The sequence below is a fragment of the Xenopus laevis genome, chromosome 5L, assembly GCF_017654675.1.
Source record: "Xenopus laevis strain J_2021 chromosome 5L, Xenopus_laevis_v10.1, whole genome shotgun sequence".
Taxonomy (NCBI): domain Eukaryota; kingdom Metazoa; phylum Chordata; class Amphibia; order Anura; family Pipidae; genus Xenopus; species Xenopus laevis.
Window position 1 is genome coordinate 118,283,809 of NC_054379.1, and position 26,481 is coordinate 118,310,289.

The window sequence follows — 26,481 nt, forward strand, 5'->3', positions numbered from 1 at the left end:
CATTCACACATCAGGGCAAAACTCAGACAAGCATATCTTTGTTTTAAACTCGCTATCTCTGTGCATTGCCCTTTGCCGCCATTGTATCACTTCAAATTTTAATGGGATCTATTAAACTTTTTTTAATGTAGCAGCAAAGCTCTTTAGAATCAGATTCATTGGCACTTAGCAGGTGATCTATACGGAACCCAAAGAGTGGAAAATCCATGTTAGTGAATCAGAACTATGCTAAATCTCAGATATGGCACCATAGTAATGCACTTAAACACTATTACTTTACCTCCTTTTAAACTGACATATTTCCGATGGAAGCAGCGAGGAGGATGCTTTTAAACTATTGCCAGAATGAATAATTAGCTCTGTGTTGACAGTGTGGCTTTATAATTAAGGTGTTCATTGTTCAAGTATACAATGACAGAAAGGAGAATATGACTACATCATTCTAATTTTGCTAGTTTTTTACTCTACAGTGCAAAAAAGGAACACACTGATGCACATTGCTTAGTAATCACCAACAGCTAATACAGTATTACTGTTAAAAATAAGCAGAACATATTTTTTCACTTTATAAGACCCATTAGCATTATGAAGGTTATAGCTGCATTTTGCCCTTTAAAGGATATTTGCAATGTGGGTGCTGCAACTGTTTGCCAGAGATGTACGACTTCACACTGCAACAGTTCAGCTCATGGGCCTATATGGTGATAGAAGTCATCTGGAAATCAGGTTTTTCTTACAAATAATCATTTATATCCACAAAGGTATAAAATCAGCCTATATCAACACTGCCATGCTTATCTTTTCTCACTGCCATACCTTTTATTTTCTGTTCTCATCTGAATGTCATGCTACCGGCTGGAGAAACTGTCTACATAAATAGTGATGGGCGAGTTTATTCGCCAGGTGCGAATTTGCGACGAATTCCCACGATTCGGCGCCGGCAAATAAATTTGTGAAACGGGCGCGAAAATTCGCTGGAGCATTTTCAAAAACGAGGCGCAGTTTCCCAAATTTTTCAGCATTTCGCGAATCTCGCTAATTTTTCAGCGAAGTGAAATTCGCCCATCACTATACATAAATACTCACACTATGGGGCAAATTCATTATGCGCCGAATGGCCTAACGCTAGCGTCAATTCGCCAATCAGCGAATTTGCACAACGGACATGGCTAGACTTCCTTCGCCACCTCAGACCAGACGAAGCACAATAGAGTAGATAGGGATTTCTTCAAAAAAAGTTAAAAAAATTTCTAAGTCCCAAAAAACGCTGGCGTTTTTTCTATATTATGGGCGATAGGCTGAAAAAGATCGAAAAATTTTTTGGGGCTCCCCTCCTTCCCCCCTACATTTCCTAACTCATGGCAACTTAACTATACAGTGGGCACATGTGTAGGGCAAAATAAAAATTGTATTTGTTTTGAAGGTTTCCCAGCCATTTGTAGTAACTTCGCTTCGCTTAGCGAATCAACGCTAGCGCAACTTCGCAACCTTACGCTACCCCTGAGCGCAACTTCGGATTTTAGTGAATTTGCGGAGCACTGGCGAAACTACGCCTGGCAAAGTGCGGCGAAGTTACGCCTGGCGCAACTACGAATCTTAGTGAATGTGCCACTATGGGAACAGGGGTGTCCAACTGGAGACCTGTGGGCTGGAAGTTGCTTTTTGTGGGCTGGAAGTGATTTTATAGCTACTTGTCTTCTCAAGGGCTCCACAGATTGTGTGGCACGAGTTATTAGAAATAATTGGCCTACTGTATGTAAAAAGTTACATAGCACCATATAGGACCCTTGCACCACCTACAACTAGGTATTTAGGAAAATGGCCACTACATCAGTAGCAGATCAATGCAAATTAAGCAGAAATAAATATAACTGGCTACAATAATTCTACTTGTTAACATTAACTTATCCTTGGCAGCAGTCTTGACAGACTTTAAGAGGGCCTGAAGATGATAATCGTAGGATATTGTTAGTAAATAGTGGCCTGCCTGATACTTTATCTACTAGTGGAATCATGTTCTTGCACTGCAGGGAAGCACTTTTTAGAGAGCCTATAAGTACACCAGGGTACAACTGGACGTGAGTAAAGAATCTGAATTGTATAAGACTAGTGTTGTCTTGGTGCTTATGGATTGTTATTTCGGCAGACTGTCTGTTGACCTGGTGACACCTGGCAAGTAGATTGTAAACCTAGTGAAGGTACTTTTATTTATATAATCTTTAAGAGAGTCTGCAAGCATTTAACATACTGAATGCTATGTCATGTCAGTTTGGTATTTTCTTGTGTAAACTAATTAAAGCTTGGCAAAGAGCAAGACCATTTTTTCATGCTGCTGCATTTTGGAGTTCCTGATGACATCAGATGCATATGGATTAATTTAGTAGAAACCATCCAGAAAGCTCAGCTGACTAATAGGTATCCACAAGCCATGAATGTTCCAAAAAAAAGAAAAAGGTTTCTTGGAAATGCTTCTGTCTACAGATTTCAAACCTTAAAAAAAATGCAATCTGTAACTCTTTACAGGTTGAAACTGCATTCAGTTACTGTCAAGGCAACTTGATTTGTATAAAGCAAAGGAACTAAGCATATCGTCTGGGAGATCCTAACTGGAAAAAAAGGTTACCAAGCACTGAAATAAACCAGCTCTTCAAGATCCAAAATAATGAAGGGTCTCCCTTTTCACTGCTGGAGAGCTAAGAATTATGTCGTTTATGTGTATAGTAAAGAGTACAATAACTTAGCTGAGCTGAATGTGTAACTTTGATGGCTAACAGGTAAATCCCAAATACAGTGCCGTTGTGACTTATTTTCTTTGGAATGAACGTCTAGGAACAATCCACTCCAGACTGGGAGGATCGTCAATCAACAGCATATCTCCTGAGTGACATATTCCAATATCTTGCATTGTAAAGGGCTCTTCTGTTCCTTTTATTCCTTCTCACTCTAACCATGAAGGTTTCTCAGCTTCTCTGCTGTCCATGCCCTACCCCTTAGAAGCAATGCTCCAATTTCTTTCAGTGATGAGATTAAAACTGCAGTCTGCAAGTTTGGATATACGTATGGCTATTAATTATTAGGCTGTATCACTGCTATTAAACTTCTGGATGCATTGTTGGCCACAAGGATACAAAGTGAGTCATTTGCATGCCTCTGGCCATGATAGCTTAAGTGAGGGTTAAACTTTTCATTTTTGGTTTTAAGGGAATGCTACATCTGTAGGATGAAGCGTGCGAATATCTTCTGTTTTAAGAAGCTTTTCATACATTCATTGTGATGAGCCCTTCAGCTTCTTTAAGACCTCCTTAACCTTATTGTAATGGTTTATCTGTATAGCAGAATGACCAACATGAAGGTATGTATTTTATATTCCCACGTTTAGCTAAAAAAATTCACAGATACTAAGGGGTTAGTTGCAGTTCCTACAAATGCAAATAATTTTGTGTGTCAAAATTCAATCAATTAAAAAAATATGAATCAAGATATGTAGACTCTACTATATGTAAAGTTCTACCATCCACAGTTTTACAGTAATATAAAAGAGAGCATTTTATATTACTAAAAAAGGCTATATAACCAACAATTCGTCTTGACTGTAGTTAACGCTAGCCTTTTTCTGAATAAACTTATGTCATGTCCGTTATCAGAAGATAGTAACTTCCAATATTAACACTTTTCTTCCTGCAAAAAAAGGCAAGAAACTAACTTTCGAGTGAAGGATTCGAAGTAAAAAAACTTCGAATCTTTGTGCTCCTCGACTATCGAATTGGCCTAAATTCACCTGAGTAGAATGATTCGAATAGATCGACTGCCTACTTCGCCACCTAAAACCTACCGAATTGCTTTAAAAGCCTATGGGAATGTCCCATAGGCTTGTTTTCCAAGTTTTTGATCGAATAAAAAGGCATTCGATCGAATGAAAATCCTTCGAGCGAATATTCGATCGAGCGCCTATTCGCCTGGAGAATAGTCGCCAATTCGACTATTCGCCAGCGCGTAAATTCGCCGGAATTGCCTATTCGATTCTATTCCCCAGTCGAATTTCGAGGGATTTAACCCCTCGAAATTCAACCCTTGATAAATTTGCCCCTAAAACAGTTTTTTAATCACTTAGCTGGTTGCCTGAAATAAAAACAACAAACATCTTTTTTTGGAAGTGTTTCCACCATCCAAGTAGAATAATTTGGGGGACAGTTTAACTGCCTGTGCCAACCATTTGGAAGAAAAGAACGATAAAATGAACATAAAATATCATGTTATGCTGGAATGAGAAACTTGAGGACTGACACGGTATTAACATGCCAGTCTTTCAAGGCTGAAAAGTAGCAGAGACAACACAATCTCTGGAATTCAAGGTCACTGGCCAAGCCACAAACAGACATTGTGTCTGAGAGATGGCATTTACCTGCATCCTTTGCCAAAGTTTCAATAGCATCTGCAAACAACTGAGGAATCCCAGAAAAGGAGCACAGTAACAAGGAAAAAAGAGGGTTTGTATCAGCTGTACCCCCAAGTATCATAAATCAGCAATGGTATAAAGTAAATATTACATGGTAAATAGTATAATAGTATAATGGTAAAATCATATACAGTTCTCCAGAGTGATACTATTGCTGAATTATGAAGTTTGAATGGTCTGGTGGAGCCTAACTCTGTGCGAGGAACCTATTTTACAAGAATAACCAAGGAAACTTTCACCTACATTCTGCTTATACCCACAAGTACACTGACCTGTGCTAAAGCCACAGCCGAAGTTAGTCATATTCTTAGTCTTAAAAGCTTGCATGTGAATAAACCAAGGCTGACACCGCATATCTCACCCTATAGGTGCACATAAACAGTACATCAATATCTTAATGTCTTAGCAACAGGGATGGATTATGAGTAAATGAAATGATGGAGAGAAACTTGCCTTGGCTGAAATTCGGCTCTGTTTCACACAAAAAGGCAAGGCTGTTTGATACGTTTTTTGATTTATCAAAACTTCTCTGACTGTCAGGAAAATGATGGCTTATTTAAGAGCTGTAAATTTCATCCATCATTTAAATTATCTTTAATCTGAATGTTCATCATTTTTACAGTTTTGAAAATAGATAGATTTGGACATTGAAATACAGGTATGGGACTTGTTATCCAGAATGCTCCGGAACTGGGGTTTTCCGGATAACGGATCTTTATGTAATTTGGATCTTCATACCTTAAGTGTACTAGAAAATCATGTAACCATTAAATAAACCCAATATTCTGGTTTTGTTTCCAATAAGGAATAACTACATCTTAGTTTGGATCAAATGGGATCCGTTATCCAGAAACCTGTTATCCCCAAAGTTCAGAATTACAGAAAGACCATCTCCCATAGACTCCATTATAATCAAATAATCCACATTTTTAAAAATGATTTCCTTTTTCTCTGTTATACTAAAACACTACATTGTACTTGATCCAAACTAAGATATAAATTAATCCTTATTGGAAGCAAAACCAGCCTATTGGGTTTATTTAATGTTTACATGATTTTCTAGTAGTCTTAAGGAGTGAAGTTCCAAATTACGGAAATACCCATTATACGGAAAGCCTCAGGTCCCGAGCATTCTGGATAATAGGTCCCATACCTGTACAAGATAATGTTTTATTTTTCCAGAAAAAAAGCAATCTTTTTTAAAATCAGTTTTAAAAATTTGAATTATGTTATTAAAATGGAGTCTATGGGAGATGGCCTTTCTGTACGTCGGAGCTTTCTAGATAACAGGTTTCTGGATAACGGATTCCATACCTGTATATATAATTTGGTCATTTTCAAAATATCTACCTGCAAAGCTGGCACTGCTCAAAGCCTTAAGTCTCTTCACTCAGCCAGCCAGGAGGCCTCAAATGTAGTCACAATGTGGGAGGCAGAAGTAACTCTTTCTAGTGTGCAAGACCCTTCTTTCCTGCTACACAGAAGTTAGAGCGCTCACCTGCTACTCCATATACCTTTTCAGGTGTCTGGTGCTATACAGCGCATTTCCTGCTAGTCATTAATCTGACTGGCTGAATCATATCAGTCAATCAAATTCAAATGAATGGAGAATGCACTGTGTTGATCAATACCTGAGCTTACTTAGCTCCTCTTGTAATGTAATTTGAAAGGACCTTACACAGCCAGGGTGTTGACAATTCACTGGCTTGGGTAGAGAAAAGAGACCTACAGTACGCGCTACGGGCTTTGTCAGATGAGGTGACAGAGGATTTGAGTGCAGCCTGCACCATGTACTTTCCATTGATTCAACACAAGGTGCAAGGACCTGTGCTGTGAATCTGTGCAGCCCTTTACTGCCATAATGGGCCCTGCTGTGTACTTTGCCCATTGACATTCCATAACTTGCACGTTTGAATGATCTGTAAGTTTAGCAGTAGGTAGGAGATAGGATACGGAACCCTTGGGCAAAGTCTATTCCTGGCAATAGCCTCAGGGCTATGGGATACAAGACATTGCATCAGCAATCAAACACATGTTACCTGGTGCAGATCACTTCTTTTTTACATCAGTGGGCAGCTCAGAAATGAATTCTGCATACTGTATGTGATTATATCCCAGAAATGCTCACTAATACAGCACTTCCTATTTGTGCCAAAGGGAAACAAAACACTGCTGTTAAGAGAAATCTTATATGGGTTCTTTTAACCGCTACGGTACTCAAGACTCCCACTACCTGCTAGGACTTGCTTACCATCCATATCAGCATGTTTTCGGGAGGTAACCGTGGGTCATGTGCACCCTGCAACACTTTAAAGCCCGCCCACGAAAGTCAGTGGGAATCAAACAAATATTATGATTGCTGCTATTTCTCTTATAAAGATGGCCATAAAGCGTGACCAAACTTGAGATTTGGAAAAAGAAGAAGATAACTCTATGCAAGCATGTTTCTAAAACACACACATGATGGAAGCAAAAAAACATTTTGTTGATTTTATTAAGCAACGTTTATAAAATATTAGCTGAGCTGAGTGATGTCAGATAGATTTCTTAGTAAATACAGCAAGCATTCACCCTAACAGGATACTTCAGCATACAAAGCTGGTTTGATATATACATCCCAGATGTGCCGATCCTAACAAAATCGACTTGTTTGTAAGCTGGTGGAAACTGCAGAAAGCCTTTCATAGACATTCAACACAATATTCATCTAGGACTTAAAATGCTGCTTCCCAGAAGCTTTTAGTCAAGTAAACTTTGCTTTTTGACTGTAATTCACTCGGTAAAATTCAATATGTAACTAATTGCAGTATGAGAAAAACATGTTCCCAAGTAGGCTACATCATTCTAAAGCCACATTTAGCATTCAAAGAGCAATTTTGGTATATATACACAAAGTATTACAGAGCTCTGTAGTAAGCAAGGGTTAATACACTTTAAAAAGTAAAATAAAAGTTGACTCGAATTGCCAAGTTTAAGCCAATAAGAAGCTCTTGGGCTTTATGATGTCACTATGAAAACATTTCAGCTCTAACAGAGCAGACGGCTATACGCAATTTCCTTTTACTTGCACAGTCTCCTTGTGATTCCAGAATCTTTTAAAACCTATTACTGGACACCACTACGGCACAGCGAGGTTAGTCTCTGCACAAAAGTATTTTTTGGCATAAAGCAGTGACATTTTTTAGATTATAGCTAGCTTCCTGTAGGAAAAGAAAAATCAAAGGTGAAAACACCCTGGTAAGTGTTCCATGAATGTCTCACATTCATACGCTGGCACATTGTGCAAACTTCAGCTCAGGTCTTGGAAATCCCATTTTCCCATTGTCTGAACTGCAAGCTAAAAGCAGCAAGAACATATATATTTTTTACATTCTTTATATTAGTCACATTATCTGCAGACTTACCAAAAACTGGAGAAATCAAGAAAGATTCTCAGAAAGATTGCAATGCAAAATTACTTCAGAAAAATCTGTTGGGAACAACTTATGCTGGATGGATGCAAGTTATTTGGCTTTATCAACAACATTTTGTTTGCATTGTATTCATGGTATTCAATTGCGAAAATGAATTAGTGAAACTTTTTGATGGTTACTTCTGTAAACATTTGGGAGCGGGACAGTGTTCAGATGGTGTAAACAGTTTACTCTAAGTATATTGGACTGTCTGTCAGCCTGTGTATAAGGGCAGACTAAAAAACAGCGTATACACTGGCCTCTGCCCACTCCTGTGTCTGCACCCACAGGCACTGCGCCAGCCTGGATACAGACACAAGGAGCAGATTGCAGCACGGAAATGAGTCAGTATGCATTTTTTTCAATGTAATTTACTTCATGTTGCCCAGGCCAACACAGGGCATGTGAGTGCAGACATAGTTGGCTGATTTTTGCCCTGCGCTTATACACAGGCTAAGAACCAGCCCGGTGTTATCTTACCATAACTATGCTGAATTCCATCCATGACATAATTAAGTGGATGACCTGTTTAGATAAAAGATATAAGGCAGACTTAAGGTGGCCATAGACATGCAGATTTACCTTCATATCGATCGTTTGGTGCCACCTCCCGACCTGCCACTAACCATTTAGATCAAATGAAGAAGTAAAAGAACATGTTCTGCCCCTGACAGAAATCGTATGAAAGTTATGTCCGAGAAAAGCTGGTGACAATCTCCCACTGATATCGTTAGATTGGCAATACTTATCGATAGCCGACATAAATTTTCTGACCTGTCCGATCAACTGAACGACCTATCGTCATCTCACGAAAAATGTCGGGATACTCCACACACGGGCTGAAAATCGAATCTTTGCGTCTATGGCCATCTTAAGGGGCTTACTTGTTATGATCAAAGGCAGAAAACCCAAGTATGTTTCAAAGCTTTTTTTTTTGCAAAATATAAAAAAGCTTGCAACCCAAAATCAGTCTGGAAAAAAAATTTCTGCCTTCAGATTGCTTGACCACAAAATATGCTCCCAAAGGTGGCCAAAAAAGGGTTTTGTAAAACTGTTTGGGAAAAACATACATGCAGGTCTGAAAACCCCTGATTGTAAGGACTGCATTAGAGTGAATAGAGTCCTCACCAGATTGGTCTCCATAGGCCAGCAGTATGATCATTGTGTTTAGAAGAAGTGAAGCTCACGACTGGGGTGAGGGGGCCCCAAGGCAGAAGCCCCAGTGGGCCCGGACACTGTCTGATCAACTTTAGAGATAAAAACACAAGTTTGCATAGAACTATACAACTGCTAATAAGTAATCAACCTTGCACCATTAGGGGTTAAAAATTGCAATCACATTTTTTTAAAAAGATAAAAAATTTAATTTCCTGATGCTTTATCCATATGTGTTAAATGCTCAATATACTTAAATGCTTGCTGTCCATCTAGATATCTTACACAGACCTACTGTAAGAAAAGTGTAGTATTTAGGTCTCCTGTTCAGCCGGGCTATTACAGTAAGTCATTTAAATTCTTCTAACCTAATTAGCACTAATTATTATTTACTAAAGTGGAAATGGACAATTTAATCTGTCTTTTAAAAAAAGTCCAAAGACAAAGAGAACTGTAAATATTTCAGTCTCGTACATGATATTCTATGCCAGTGTTTGAGTTAGACCTTAAACAACCTCAGACAGGTCACCTGAGTTGATCTAAGCTAGTGACAGCCATCTACTGTACACTACAAGACTATGAGCAGTCAGAGGTAAGTATCAACTTCTAGTCTGTTAATGACCATGTTTAACACTATAGGTTTCATTTGCAAACAAATACAAAAGCAAGCGTAAATGCAAAGCAATAGTTTTGATGCAGCATTGAGTGCACACTTAAAATGAATTTAATTCAAGTTAATTCTAGTCTACATTTGCTCCTGCAAGAGCCAAGGTGGATTGTAGCTAGGATCTGATCTCCATGTCCCAGGGTCAGATTGGCCTGCCAGAATACCAGACCTGGAGGGCCCAGACTGACTGTGAAAATTCCCTTTATCACATTGTTATTTGCACCCACAGGTCTATGTAACTTCTATATATATATCTATATATATAGTAGGCCCAGGATATCAGGTCCTCTGGTGGATTCTAGAAGGCCTACATCAACACTCCTGTTTCAAAATCCAGTGGGAAAGCAATAGCTTAAAGGGGTTTCAGTACAAGTTTAAATATTAATGAAAAAAAATTGTAATTCATGGGAAAGCTGTTGAGCATATGCTGGGTTGGAATGGGCCAACGGGACACCGGGAAAAAACCCAGTGGGCCCCACCGGCCCAGACTTGAACCCAGTCGGTGCTTCACCAGGCCACTGATCTCCCTCCCTCGATGCTTTGAAGGTAGGTTTAATTTACGCACGCTCGGGGGAGGGAGGGTTGCGGCGGCCCCTGTAGGGGGGTGTGGGGGCAACCTAATAACACTGACTATTCAGGGCTACTAACGTAATAATTTAAAGAAACTGTATAGACAAAGAAGAAAAATGGTAAGTTGCTGGTCGGAAGATTGGAACGGAGGATCATTTATCTGAAATAAGGTAATAATATGCACGTCTATGGCCAACTTTAGTATATTATACATTACTTTATCAGACTGGGGAATCAGTTGATTCCCTGTGTACCACGAGTACATTGGATCCAAGCAAAATAATTTGATATCAGGGAGCCTAATGCACTGATTTGTATTTGTATTTAATTTAAAAGAATTTGTGTGCTTTTTGTTAATTTTTGTATAAATAAAGTGTATTTTTTGATAATTAGTACACCTGAATGAGCCCTCAGTTTGGGGTTTTCATCCTTGTTCTGTGTACCAAAGACACAAGCAGCAAAAGTTATAAGACACTAAATAATTGGAATGTAAACAATCATACTAATTAAACACTCTGAACCCCATCAGAGCAATAGCAAATTTGCAACAAAGCATATATGGAACATATGTTTATTTAAGGGTTCCTATTTGATCCTGTCATTGATCACATCAGCCTGATTTGGTCCAACAGATAGGTGGTGAAATGGGCCATTTGGTGACTTTGTCAAATGGGCAGATCACTATTTGTAGATTCAGCTAAACTGCGCTTTCCTCACTCTGCAGATTGCGCTGTCATATACAAAAAAAATCACTCAAAAGTTCATTCTGTTTCCCAGAAAATTTCTGTAGATAGGGTTTCACAACCTCTAAAGAGAAGGTGCTCACGGTGCCTAAGAGTAAGGCTAAACAATAACCCGTGGCATAAATGTCAAACAAAGTTCTGTATTTCATCACTGGTTTCAGTTTTGCAGGTTTTTACCATAGAAATTCCAGAGAAATTGGAAATAACGGGAAACAGATGTGACTTAAAAAGAAACAGTCAGATTGTCATAACAACAAATCTTGTTTTTGGTAAGATTAAATGTTTTTTGTCAAGCTTAGGTACCAAAAGGTTGCACATCCCCAAACCTAATTATGCAAACATACTATACCCTTGGGAAAAAGTTAACATTTTCTACAATATATATATTTTGAAGAAAGCTCAGTTGACAACCTTTGTCAAGCAACAGAGGGCACATACAGGAGCTCATTGTGTGTCTGTTCAAGATAGATTAATACACTCTGTCATTCCCAAAGACCTCAAGAGATCTCTTTTCAGTAGTATATGATCTCTGCAAGGGTTTTAACTTACAGCAGATATTGAAAAATATTTTAATGGAATTATATTTGTTTAAGGAAGTTCTTTCCTTTCCAAAATTTTTGAAGTCATGTTTTATTTCCATAGGATGGTTTTTTTTTGTCAGAGATTACACTGGTGTTTGGAGAGTGAGCCCACACTTGGAGAAAAAGCATATACCTGTTATAATCCACTGTGAAAAGATTGTAAAAGATTAAGGGGCAGATTTACTAACACTGGGACTGGGGAGTCCATAGGAAGTGCCAGCAGGAATTCTCCGTCAGGACATGTGTAATGAATAGACTTATTTATAAACAGATGTGTCAATTCGTCAGAAATATGTTCAACTGCTTTGATCAGTCAAACACCATTCCGTGCCACAGGCAGCCACCTGACTGCCATTTCACCAGCCTTGCTGGTATAACCCGCCATGGCCAGGGCCCAGTATCATAGGTACAGGAGAAGCCCAGTAGGCTGTCTGTGTAGAATCATAAATTGCCACTAAAATCTAAGCCATGAACAAATGACAGGAGCCCCTTCTGCCGAGCACTAATGCAGAAAGAAACACAGTATAGTGTTGTGGGATATAATGTATGAATCTACCTTTATTTGCACATCAACAGACAAGTTCAAAATCAGATTAACTGGCCAGACCAGAGTCTAAGGGCAGCAGGAAGCTGTCGTCTCTCTCACTGTTTGCTCTGCCTCGCTTCAAAGGCAATCCCCATCCATACTCCAGGAACAGTTCAACTTCAAAACAAATCTTAGGCAAGCCCTAAGGTAATATCAGTTATGCTACCGAGTAATGGTTTTAGCAGACAATCTGAAGATTCTTTTATAGCAGTGAATTGCTACTAAAGGCAGAAGGAAACGTTTATACCAGCAGGAAAATCTCTATGGTTCCTACTGCTGGAGAAAAAACACAAGCTAAATAACAGCAAAGATAATATAAGAAGCCATATACATTGTCACACATACACAAAGGTTACACTCATGATTAGCCTATTAGTACTCAGAGGTTAGCACATCTGCCTTGAAGTTCTGAGTTCAATTGCAACCTAGGCACTAGCTGTGAGGAGTTTGTGTGTTCACCCCGTGCTCGTTTGAGTTTCCTCCATTTATAGACACAACCTCTTGCTCTCACCTGAGAGAGAACATGTTCCTCTGCTGTTAAAATGTATCTTAAGCAACCGTTAAGCAAAGAATAACTTACATGAAAGCCCTTCTCTTTTCTGCACCTCAATACATAGCTTTTCCTGTAGAGGCCATCCCCTCAATTTCTCTCAACCACCACCTTTTTACCTCAACCAAATCCTCTGCCTTAAAACCTTAAAAATCTACCTCAACCTTATCAAAACTAAACTGTACATATTACCTTTTAAATTGTGTCTGTAAGTTACGCAGCCACTTATATTAAGTAGCACTGTATAAAGATACACATATTAAGAGATCAGGCCCTTACATTTGGCCTTGAAAGAGTTAAGCATGAAAATATATTTTCCAAAGGTCCTTTAAGGTTCAGGCTGAGGGGATGAAAGGAATTCATTTAAAAAAAAAGTCCCATCTTTTTTTCACACTTTCAGTCCATTGCATTCCAACAGAGGTCAAACTACATGGACTAAGGAGGAAGAAATCACCCCAAGTGGAATTTGCAGCTTTTGCAGATGTGACTTTATAGAACCTAAATGTAAATGCTACACAAACAAAGGCAGCAGAAAACTTGCAAGCAATTTAAAATATCTCAAAGGAGAACTGATTCTGGATTTTTAATGAGGTGCTTTATAAAAAGGCAACATACTGTAGCGCAATAAACATTGTAGGTTTATCATATATATCCACAAATGTTATTAGTTTTATTTCAGGGTCATTATATATATATTGTCACATATCTATCGAGACATGATGAACCATGGGTATTTTTCAACCTCAGGGATATGTTAGTTAAATATTTTAACTGATTGATCAATGACAGTCCATCTATATGTAAACAAATCGCTCAATTCCATGTAAAACAAGGATTTTGATCAGTAAACTGAGTAGCTTTGACCTAGATGTCACAGGTCAGGCAAACACATATAGTCACATAAAAAGTCATATTAGGATAAACACTACAGCAAGATGGATCACTGTCACCTCACATGCACTGTAAAGGTACCCTAAGGGCAGGATAAAGTCAACCTTCTGAAGAAATGGTAGCAAATGCTACGTAGCAGCTGGGAATATCTGCACTTCTAATAAAGCAGGGAGTGTTTGCTACAAATTTTGAGTTACTATTCACTATATAAAATGTATTACAGTATATTCCTCCATATTTATTGTGAGTTAGCCCCAAACCCTCAGAAGACCAAATGGAGATTATCAAAAAATGTTGCAACAGCCTTGGTACAGGAGGAAAATCTCCTGCAGAAAAAGAAGCAGGGATCTGTCAAAAACCTTACTACAGATATGGGATCTGTTATCCTGAAACCCTTTATCAAGAAAGCTCTAAATCACAAATAGGCCATCTCTTATAGAGTCCATTTCATCCAATTAATTCAAATTTTTAAAAATGATTTCCCTTTCCTCTGTAATAATAAAACAGTAGCTTGTAATTGATCCAAACTAAGATATAATTAATCCTTATTGGAAGCAAAACCAGCCTTTTTTAATGTTTCCATGATTTTCTAGTAAACTTAAGGTATGAAGATCCAAATTAAGGAAAGATCTGTTATCTGGAAAACCTCAGGTCCTGAGTATTCTGGATAACAGGTCCCATACCTACACATCATTTAGTTTCTTAGTGAGTAACCTACATTAAAAAAAGAATGTTAGAAAGTCATCCAACCTGCCCATCTAAAGCCACCCAAAATGCATCCTCAAAGCTCAACACATCACTTTTTGATGGAGCAGCATTGTCATGGCGGTCACTCCCTTGATTTGGTGAGTTTCTGTACATATTTTCCTTGTGCCTTTCTTCCTTCAAATAGAGTGCTTGACCTCAATTGAAGAGATGAAGACTCTACACATGTTGAGGAGAGCTATCTGTTTCCATACATAGCTATTTAACAATGGTTGAGTGGCACTAGAGTTTGATCAGTCAAATCACAAGGAAGTAAACCTACACTTATGATTACATTTTTATTTCATATTTCATATTTAAAGGAACATAACATTATATATAGATCCTGTACATAAAAATCAATGCAGAAAATCAACACATCCTTGACTTGTCACTCTAATTTGAACTAGGAAAAGTCTACTTAGCTTTGATATGCTAGAGCAGTGAACCCTTGGATGTTGCCCTCAGGGTCCTTAAAGCAGGTGCTTATTTTTGAATTCCAAGCTTGAAAGCATGTTTTAATTGCATAAAAACTAAGTATAGTGTCAAGTAGAGCCTATTGTAGGCTGCTAGTCCACATGGGGGCTACCAATTAGCCATTATTTGGCAAAGGACTTTTTCATGCTTGTGTTGCTCCCCAACTCTTTTTACATTTGAATTTGGTAAAAAAAGGTTGGTGGACCCCTGTGCTAGAGAATGATGCTAGCATACAGACAAAATAAGAATTACCATGGACAATTATATCACACCAAAGCCTCTTACAAACACCCTTTGAAGCAGCAGAGAATTAACTTCCAAATGTACAACAATGATAACTTATCCATCAGTTACTTCCGACAGCATCAGGCCTCCACATGCACTGGTCACAAAGCCCATACCCTTTGGGGGAGGAACAAGCATATGGTGTGTGGCGCTGGACTTTACACAGTAAGGGTCATTTCTCACACTATGAAATAAGTATTGTGCGTCTCCCTCATAGACCTTGCCCTGTGGAAGTATAATTCAAATTCGTGGAGCCTGAAGAACAGCAGGCTACAATGACCGACTGCAGGTCACAATGATCTAAAGCAGGAATCAAGCCAGACATCCTTGGTTCAGGGTTGAGTGTCTATGATACTCCCTCTATTTACATCTACAACTTGTCAGGGATGCTGAGGGATTTAGCCTTAGCCTTTGCAAAGCTATGCTAGTCCTCCACCAAACTATCAGCTTCTTGGAGCCACTCACAGTTTTACACCTAAAGCCATTTTGATTACAAAGTCTGCGCATAAATTATTGGGAGAGGGGATTATAGGAACCACTAAACAAAATAGCATTAATGCGAGAAAAGTAAAGAAATTACGTTTTGTAGTACCGTTTTCATTCAATTGGCTTAGACACAAGAAGAGTTTACACTGACTAGAATCACCCTTGTTGGGGTTCAACTGTGCATCTCAAAGGCAGAGGATAAGCATTAATTTATAGGGTCTTTCTCTGGGCCCACAGAAAAGCTTCTTTTTCATATACCAATAGGGATACACATTTGTTGTTGTTTTTTTTTTTGCACTCTGTAATATAATTTTCATTAAGGAATTGCAAAGGTTTTGCAGCAGCTGAGATCAAAAAATACCATTCTAGTTCTCTAGGGGGCCAATTCATTAACTTCGAGTGAAGGAATAGAAGAAAAAATACTTCGAATTTCGAAGTGTTTTTTGGCTACTTCGACCATCGAATGGGCTACTTCGACCTTCGACTACGACTTCGACTTTGAATCGAAGGATTCGAACTAAAAAGTTCGACTATTCGACCATTCGACCATTCGATAGTCGAAGTACTGTCTCTTTAAGAAAAAACTTCGACTCCCTAGTTCGCCACCTAAAAGCTACCGAACCCAATGTTAGCCTATGGGGAAGGTCCCCATAGGCTTGGCTAAGTTTTTTTGGTCGAAGGATAATACTTCGATCGTTGGATTAAAATCCTTTGAAATGTTCGATTCGAAGGATTTAATCGTTCGATCGAACGATTATTCCTTTGATCGTACGATCTAAGTATTTGCGCAAAATCCTTCGACTTCGATATTCGAAGTCGAAAGGATTTTCATTCCCAGTCGAATATCGAGGGTTAATTAACCCTCGATATTCGACCCTTAATGAATTTGCCCCTATGTGTCTGAAAGTAAAAACTTTTCTCTGAACCTAAGTGCTGACCTTGAGGTCCCAGCACATTCTCTTTTAGTGACTAGATCGCCAGAGGCTTCATTCTGCTGCCTTGAATATACTTACCATATATCCTTGTAAGCAACTCTGCAGAACACATTTTATCATCTCAGCCTTCATTCAGTTTAAAACCCCCATATAAACACAGTTGTCTCTATGCTTAATGCAATATGTTCAGTTTTGCAGTGCAATGTTTGCACATTATTCAAAGCTGATGCAAAGATCACTTAAAATAATTTTAGAAATGTGTACAGGTATGGGATCCATTATCCGGAAACAAATTATCCAGAAAGCTCTGAATTACGGGAACGCCATAGATGCCGTTTTAATCAAGAAATAAAATTTTTAAAAATTATTTTCCTTTTCTCTATAATAATAAAATATTGTACTTGATCAGAACGAACACATAATTAATTCTTCCAAAATTATGGAAAGATCCATTATCCGGAAATACCCAGGTCCCGAGCATTCTGTATAACAGGTCCCATAGTTATATAGGAGAATGTACCTTCTTGCAGGTGTCAATATTTTGTAAAAAAAAATAAAAGAGAATTTTCTCTACCTTTTTAATCTGTCATCCAGAGTGATGTCCGTCCCGGGGGTTAAGGGACACCACTCCCAGGGTATGATATGATCTGCTTCCCAGACTGATGTTACCTCTGGCCTAAAACTGCTACAGGGTTAGTTTCCAAGAAAAGCTCCTGTGGTTCAGTTAACCAGTCTCAGGGGGGCAATGTAGGTTCAGAGGGTCTAGGAGGGGTACAGGTCCGCCCAAGCAGATATACACAGGTCTCTAGCACATTCTTACTGCTTGATTTAAAAAAAAAAAGGGGCATTTTGGTATATGTGAAATTAAGTCAGTGTTTTCTCATTTTACTGTTGGCAAGTTCCTGCATATTTGGGCACTCATATTCATTTTCTAACTCCATAGGTTTGGTAATTCACTTTTTAACCGTCTCCTTGGCATTACACTGAAGCTGCTCTGTTTTGCTTCTTTTGTAGGAGGCCACGTCAGCAGGAAACCCTGCTGGCTGCCAGGTCACATTCATAGCTGTCTAGAGCAGCCAGCAAGCAGCATAGTCCTGTTCTTTTCCCTTCCACAAGCACACAGTGCTCCAAGTCTGGAAATAAACTGCTGCCCAGAATCATGCACACAAACTGAAATTTCCATTTCCCATCTAATGTTTTGCGAAGCTGAACTATTCCTTGGATTGTATCATTATAGAAACCACATACTAGGCCATGAGATGAATGGTGTTTCCAATACAAATGTCAATGCTGGCTTTTCTACTTGATATTGATCTATATAACCCCTACAAATGTACTTGGGCAGAGAACTGGTGCAAAGCTGAATATACTTGACTGAATATGCAAGCCATTCGCTCATGTGTGTGACCAAAGTAAATGCCTTCTTCATCACATCAGTCCCTGTATGCAGCCCACAGTTGGCACTATGTCACTGGACACCTTAGAGTACAGAGTTTAGACCAATTTGGCCCCTACAGGATAAAGATCTGCTCATTAGCAATAGCACCCCTGCCAAATGTAGGAAGGATGGCACCCCCATTTTAGGAAATAGAAACTAGATAGATTATTAATGGCTGCATGAAGATTGAAACCAACTAGCTAATAGAAGGCAATGCAAGAACCTATAGCATAAGTTCTAAAAACATATATCCATTGTAACAACAGATAAAAGTACCGTTTAAACTTTGAAAAAATTAATTTGAGCTTTTACCAAGGACCTGTGGGCCAAATGCAGCGCCCAAAGAATGTTGTAGCCCACAGTTTGCCCATTGACCCATTTATTCTTGTGAATATTTTAATATTAGTCCCACAACATGGAAGAAGCTAAATAGCATTGTCCTAAGAGACTGGACCCCAGAACCAAACGCCAGCCAAAAAATCCCATCAATCTGACCAGTCACGCAAGGAATCACATCCCTATGAAGTCACATGAACACTGCTTGCATATTATTTCAGCATATGTATACTCCAGTAGTAAGCAATATTCTTCAGCACCGTTCCAGCAATTATCACCCAAAAATGCACAGTGAGTAACCCTTTGGCTTTGAATGACTGTTGATGGCAATGGTAAATCATCCACTGTGGGTAGTGGGCCTTGAGGCCATTGCTACAAGTACCAAAATAGAATGGTACCTAATCCACAAATATACATGCTTACAACCTGAGATTTGTTCAGATTTTGGTGTAGCACAGGGTTCTAACCAAGGTATTATCTACTCCCTGTCTATTGACTCACCCACGAGGGCACTCCTGTGGACAGTAGGGTCTGGCTAGTAATTAAGAACCGAGTAACCCTCTGTATAAACACTGTCATGATAGGCTTCTCTTGCAACACAGTATATAAATATTCTAGGTGAGATTTCAGGGAACATATATATATCTCCGGATATTTGGAAGTTGGTTAAAAGACTCCTGTCTTGAGTTCCAGTAATAAAAAAAGAACATTTTGCATACTTTTCTGCTCCCTAAAGGCAAACAAAAACTTTTTAAAGATAATTTCCTTTTAAAGCGGCCGCTCTAGCAGTTTAAATATTCGTGGAATATAATTAGGCAATTATCTAAATTGTCTACAATTTCTTCCAGGATCCAAGCAACTTTATAGACTGCATGGCAGTTACTTACTGAATGTACTTTTTTTTACACTGTACATGTACACACATGTTTAACTAATGCATATCAGGCCAGTCTAAAGGAAGTCATTAATCATCCAGGAGAATGAGCCACGTGGAGACCACTTGGATATCAACTATCAGCTCTAAACTAACACTGTTAAGACATCTATATTAGAGCACCAAAGGAAATATATTAGAATGAAACAATTATGATACTTAAACTCTTAAGGAAAACTGCTTTTTCAAATAACAGATGGTGCACACTATACAAAATAGTGATGCAAAGTGTGCAGTGTGCAAAGTGTAATCAAACTTCCATGTATTTTATCCACAATACAGCGCTTGGTGCATCGACTGGTACTACCAGTCTGCATTTGCTAAGCATAAAATGGCAATTGTTTCTGTTTTTGGAACAAAGAAAATTTGTGCCAAGAGAAACCCAGGCCAGTTTGGAAAACACAAGCTAAGAGGTTAAAAACATAGCTCAATATAGGTAAAAATAGCTGCAAATCTAAAGTGGTACAGGGTGGTAGCTTTAAATAAATAAACTTTTTAAGGTGGAATGCAAGTCTTCTCCTCTAGGCACCAATATGAATACAATAAGGTTCCTCATCTTTCCAGATACAAAACATGCAAGCAAATGTTTAGCTTCTTCTAGAGAAGTGCTGTCCAACTGGTGGCCCACAAACTGGCCCCAGAATTGCTTACACCTCAAATTTACACTTGTGGCACCTCTATTGTTCACAAGCCCTGTACTGTTCACACCTCAGACCCAGACTGAAACTGTTCACTTGTTCACTGTATGTAGCACAGTATGAACTGTTTTTCATAGAGTGGTCATGATGAGGTCATGAGGTTTCCCTGTCTCCTGCTGTATTTTGTCTGCCCTATGCTCCCTGTGTGTGCCATACTCTGCCTGCCATGTGCTCCCTGTGTGTGCCATACTCTACCTGCCCTATGCTCCCTGTGTGTGCCATACTCTGCCTGTCCTATGCTACCTGTGTGTGTGCCATACTCTGCCTGCCCTATGCTCCCTGTGTGTGCCATACTCTATCTGCCCTATGCTCCATGTGTGTGCCATACTCTACCTGCCCTATGCTCCCTGTGTGTGCCATACTCTGCCTGCCCTATGCTCCCTGTGTGTGCCATACTCTATCTGCCCTATGCTCCCTGTGTGTGCCATACTCTACCTGCCCTATGCTCCCTGTGTGTGCCATACTCTGCCTGTCCTATGCTCCAAGTATGTGTCATACTCTGCCTGCCCTATGCTCCCTGTGTGTGCCATACTCTGCCTGTCCTATGCTCCATGTGTGTGCCATACTCTGCCTGTCCTATGCTACCTGTGTGTGTGCCATACTCTGCCTGCCCTATGCTCCCTGTGTGTGTCATACTCTACCTGCCCTATGCTTCCTGTGTGTGCCATACTCTGCCTGCCCTATGCTCCCTGTGTGTGCCATATTCTGCCTGCCCCATGCCCCTTGTGTGTGCAATATTCTGCCTGCCCTATGCTCCTTGTGTGTGTCATACTGTATCTGACCTATGCTCCCTGTGGAATAAACCCAATAGGATTGTTTTGCATCCAATAAGGATTTATTATATCTTAGTTTGGATCAAGTACAAGATATGTTTCGTTTCTACAAGTAAAAAGGAAAAATATTGAAGTATTTAATATTAAGGGAGTCTATGGGAGACCACCATTCTGTAATTTGGAGCTTTCTGGATAACAGGTTTATTGATAACTGATCCCATACCTGTACTTACTTACTTCTGACATTTTTTTTACTGCATAACAATAGGAGCCTGTCAAATAAAATGTTTTATAATTACATAGAAAAACAAAATGATTTGCTTGAAATGGAGTCAATGGAAGATGGCTTTCCCCGTAATTCGGAGCTTTCTAGATAACGGTTTCTGGATAACGTATCCCATACTTGTACTGTTACATAGATTTGTATTAAAATGCATCCGTTATACCTGTACTGTTTTGTCTTTTTCTTCAACATAATTTTAGCTGCGCTTTTATGAAAATGCCTTTAAAACACATTACAGCATCTCTATTTAACTAGCATAGAATATAAATGGATAGGAATCTGTCTTTATAGAATGTGCAAGTTATTTTATGTTAGTTTGAGGAAAAGCTCCTCTGCAGCAGGAGGGAAATCTGACAGTGTTTCTATCAACCAAATATAATCACTGTGTATTATCAGTAAATTGCTTGTACAGACAGATTTTCAAATCCCATACAACATTGCTTTTGCCTTAACATATCAAATTGAACAATGTAGCCAGCTTCATTCACTTCCCCACTCATTCATTCCCCTACTCATTTAGCACTGCCTGACACTGGCAACAACTTCACTGTCTAATAAGAGTAAATAAATATATTACCCTTAACCCCTATATAGCGTCTAAGCTACTACTACAGCTACTTACACAGACTCTATACAATGAGCTAACAGCAAGTCTCTGAGCAGAGGCCTGCAGCAATTTATAATGAACTGAACACTGTGCTATTTACATACTATGTTCTGTTATATAAACAAGCCCTAAAGTGAAACTATTTTCCACATAAGCCCTATAAATCGGCCTGAGGTTTACAATGTGTTGTGTTAATTTCTAATGCTTTTAAAGAACCAATGCTTGAGAAGCATGAACTGTTTTGAAAAACACACTTTTTTCATTTTGGTATGAAAAAAGGGAAATACAGTCCTACTCTCCACTCAAGCTCAAGTTTGGGCTTAATGCACACTGATAAATAAAAAAAGTAATATTATAAATGTTGGCAGGAACAGGACACAAGTGAGGTTTTTGAGAGCAGAAATTAAGCAGGAATCAGGATGGAAGAATGTATAACTGGCAGGAGGACTTAGCAACTGAAAGGCAGCCTTGGAAAAACAAAGTATGAAAGTGAAAAAATGCCTGAATCAGACATGTCACATTAGGTGGACTTGTCTGGAAGGGAATAACTAGGTTATAAAATGGAAAGTATGTCTTATTTCAAAGAAGTGTTTTTAATTACCCCAAACTACACAGCAAAATATAACGGTTAAGTTTACTGTGTGCAAAAGGCATTCTTTGAGCTATAACTTCTAGCAACTCGTAGAGAGTAATAGAACAGCATTTATTACCACTGTTCTGTTGCATTTCATAGAGAAAAACTAAAATTAACATTATTCGGATTTAGTGCTTTTGTGTCTGGAGATTGTCAAGAACGATATCCATGCACAAGACAGGTAACTGGATTTACTCATAGGGGGGGCACTGCCTGAAAGGCATAATGGACAGACACAGAAAAGGAAAACAAACAATATTAAGAGAGATTCAGAACCTGAAGGGAGATACTGTAAGTGTACCAAAGAAAAAGTCAAAACAGTTAACAGCATTCAGCTGTAGCGAGTCTTGGGCCTTTTGTATTGTAGTTTTTTTAGAAGTACTACACTTTTTTCACATTATCTATCTGAATGAGTAAAGCAAGTATTCAACGTAGGCAAAGATGGATCAGGGAGATTTTAGTTTTGTGAAGATACGATTAAGGCACAGAAAGAGTCTTACACAGTTTCAGGCTTACCTGGAATGCACTGCAGTGTCCCATCTTCTGCCCTTATTGTGAAGGTTTCTCCTGGGTTAACCTGAACTAGAATGACCTGTCAAAATAAGATGAAAACAGTGGTTCAAAATAATGCAACATGTGCAATCTTTTCTGTAAGCGTTTTTTTTAACCTTATTTGCTAACAAATGTCATTTGGTGTTGAGTTCCAACTCAAATATGACACTGTAAATGGCCCTGTCATCTTTTTATTTAATAAAAACATAGTGTAAAGTCTAAAAGAACCATCAAGTGTTCTAATTGTATTGTAATAAATTCCTACAAGATATCCTACCTGCTTTCAACTTCAATCTGTGCCTTCTTGTTCAAAAACTCATTAAACATGCTGCCTTCTAGAACTCTGTTAATCACTTACACTTGTAACATCTTTGATTTTTAATGTATATATTAAGCGCGTGTCTTTGCAACACATATACTATATGAATAGCTAATATATTTTTTATTATATATATTATGTTGTTATTTATGTACTTTTAGAGATAACAGCTTTCCTGGTATAAGCCAGGAACAACAAAAACACAAATACTGTTATATTGGCTTGGTCTACACTTTTATGTGATTAGACTCAACAATAAAATATCTCTTTCTAAAAATCTTACATTTTTATTAATATATATATTCTTTATAGAGCTTGAACATATTAGAAGAATGCTGTGGGGGCTGAGAAACATTTTTGACCCATTATGGTTTCCTAGATACTCTCCAAGGACATTTCCTGGTTTTCACTCTTTGTCCCAAGAAATGTTTGCCATGGGAAGAATGTCTGTGGATTTTAAGGCTAACCAACTTCACATAAAAGTTTTTAGCTCCAGAAATTAGTCCAAAGGGTCTCTTCACAATCTGTAAACCAAGGCTGGGAACTACAAACCCTCCATCATCTCATAAGGAGTCATAAGGAGATGTTATTTGGGTGGTGTGATAATTATTATTCAATTGTAAGAACACCAAAATGTTGTAGTCAAAAATGCCCTGTCCAAAACCAGTGCAAGGAAGTAATTACCTATTGTTTTTTCCATAGTCACCACATTTAATTAGGGGAATCAAATTATCCTAGCTTCCTCATTTCAAAAGCTTTCTTCGAAAAGAGGAACACCTGCTAAGAACCTGAGTAAACAATTATAGTCTAAATATTTTTGCCTAAACAATATTTACAAAGCCCTGTAAAAACCAATATAAGATATCAAATCCCAACACCCCCATCTGCACATTTAACTATATCAATTACAATGACTCTATCTGATTCTTTAGGCATCTACCCTACTATTTACTCTCCATAATTAAAATATTTATTATTTTATGTACAATATATGGGTGTATACACTTAACATACAGATTACATACAAAAAAGCTGATATAAGAGGTAAAGAGGGCCCTGCTCGAAAAAGCTTTCTTTTTCACCCTCTCCCTAACCCCACCCATAAAAAACACAAACTATAACCTTAACTACTTTTCTTTTAAACCCCCTTTAAAGTCTGTTGGCGATGCCGAGGGACGAGGTAATAAGAAAGTGGAAACTAGACCACCTAATTATGAGTAAGGCCAGAAGACAAGCCTGGTAGTGCTAATATCTCCTTGTTATTTCCACCATTTGGAGAAGAAGTCAGGTGGTAAGAAATTGGTAACATCTCTTACCATAAATTTTTCAACTATATTTTGCATATAAGAGGATTCTTTAAATATAAATGGTTTGTGAGTAATGTAAGAAGTGGCGGTTTCTTGGCCTGTGTATAAACACAGGGCAAAAAACAGCCAATCCATTAACCTCCATGTGATCTTACTATATCCACAGTCAACGTCGTACCTGTGAATACCGTAATACCATGGAGTATAGGTGAGCAAATCCTGTTTCTCTCCCTGCATTTATACACAGGCCATGAAACAGCCAAGTCTGGCTTACCCCATTAGTGTGCTCTTCAACCTTACATGTTTTTGTTCAGCAAACAACTCAAGCATGGTTGTCAGTGGTGCATTGTAAACTGATGACTCATGCTGGAATCAGCCAATTTGAGCTAATGAAATCTGTCAGCAACTCACAGCATGAGTGGGTTGGTTGCAGCCTATCGAAAAGGTTAACTTGAAGAATTCACAAATAAATGCTTAAATATCTAAACAACTGTAAGAAAAAAAAAGTATATTTGCAAACCAGGTTTATAAAACATCCATTAGCGTTCAGTAGATTTTTTTTATATTACAGACAGTTTCCCCTTTAACTTTCCTGGTTGCTGCTAATTGATGGGGACGTATATTGTTTAAATATTAAAGTGGTAATGTTATAAAAGATGCAAATTGTGCTTCTGGTCAGCAATAAACCCTGGACAAATTCTGCACCTTCTATTGCACCCCCTTGCTATTTGTTTGTAGAATACGTTTTTTTCTGTCTTTTACCGAGTAAATGTTTTAACTCTGTTTTTCCTCTTTCTGTGTTTTTATTTGTATGCTGGGAGCTCTTCCAGACATTGAAGAAGAACACATAATTGAAGATCATTTGATACATCTGGGAAGTGTTTCTCCAATATTTTGTTTGCGCAATATTTATATCTTAGATTTAAAACTCTTTAACTTAAAAAGTGTAACTGTAGAAAAAATGTGGTTAGGCTATAGAGGTGAAGGTTTAAATGAAAAGTGTTTGGTTTACTATATGTGTATATCCAGCATCAGATTGGGGGGTCCAGGGCCCCCCTCTGCCCCTGCCTCAGTCATGAGTTGTTCTACTGACGTTGTCAAACTTCACCCCGCAAATACCTATTCTCCATTGTGGCCAAGATCAGGATGGGTGGTCAGGGGAAAAGCACCCATAGTTTCAGGCAGGACTGGGTCAGTGGAGCCCACCAGTGTCCCGCTGGCCCAGTCCGATCCTGAATCTATTTTATATCATTATAGGGTACCACAAAACATTGGGACTTGCCCCTGCTATGGAAACTGCAATTTTTATCATTCTTCGTCCATGGGTAGCTAGGATACTACCCTTCTGGCTTCTTGAATTGGATAGTAAACACACTAGGAGCCGAGTAGCAGTTGATAAATGGCTTGTGGCTTGTCAGTGAGACAATGAGCACACCATATGCTCTTTATAGTGGAAACTTTACCTATGGCGGTAAACACTCCCATAGATGCAGCATTAGCAAATTATTTGCTTCTTCCCTATGAACATTACAAGCCAACTAGGGTCTCTACGGTAGTGATGAAAGGGGTCTGGAACGTGCAGAAAAAATGCAACCCAAAGAAATGGGCAATAAGAACCAAGGCCTGCAGATGGAAGAATCTTGCAACCCCACAGTTACTAAACTGTGCACCAAATGCAGTATTTTATATGTGAACTGCAGCAGATCCATCTTAATTCTGCATTATACCCCGCCAAAAGTCCAGTTTGCCTTGTAGAAAAGTAGTGTGACTTGTAAGAAATATATGTGGCTAAGACTGATCCATGCTGTGATCTGAGTAGGCAGGGTCAGAATTAAAATTGTATTTTTATTAGGGGTGCACCGAATCCAGGATTCGGTTCGGGATTTGGCCAGTATTCAGCCTTTTTCAGCAGGATTCAGATTCGGCCGAATCCTTCTGCCTGGCCGAACCAAATCCTAATTTGTATATGTGCATACATATATACAAATTTACATATGCAAATTAGGGGCGGGGAGGAAAAAT

The 26,481-nt window shown here is 38.6% G+C and overlaps 1 protein-coding gene across 1 annotated transcript in view; it reads right to left on the bottom strand.

The window, feature by feature from the left end:
• fndc3b.L (fibronectin type III domain containing 3B L homeolog) overlaps window positions 1-26,481 on the bottom strand; it is a 177,966-nt gene that overhangs the window by 98,466 nt on the left and 53,019 nt on the right. The window contains exon 3 of the mRNA XM_018263689.2: window positions 22,798-22,873. Coding sequence (XP_018119178.1) covers window positions 22,798-22,873 — 76 coding nt within the window. The remainder of the gene's footprint in view (window positions 1-22,797; window positions 22,874-26,481) is intronic.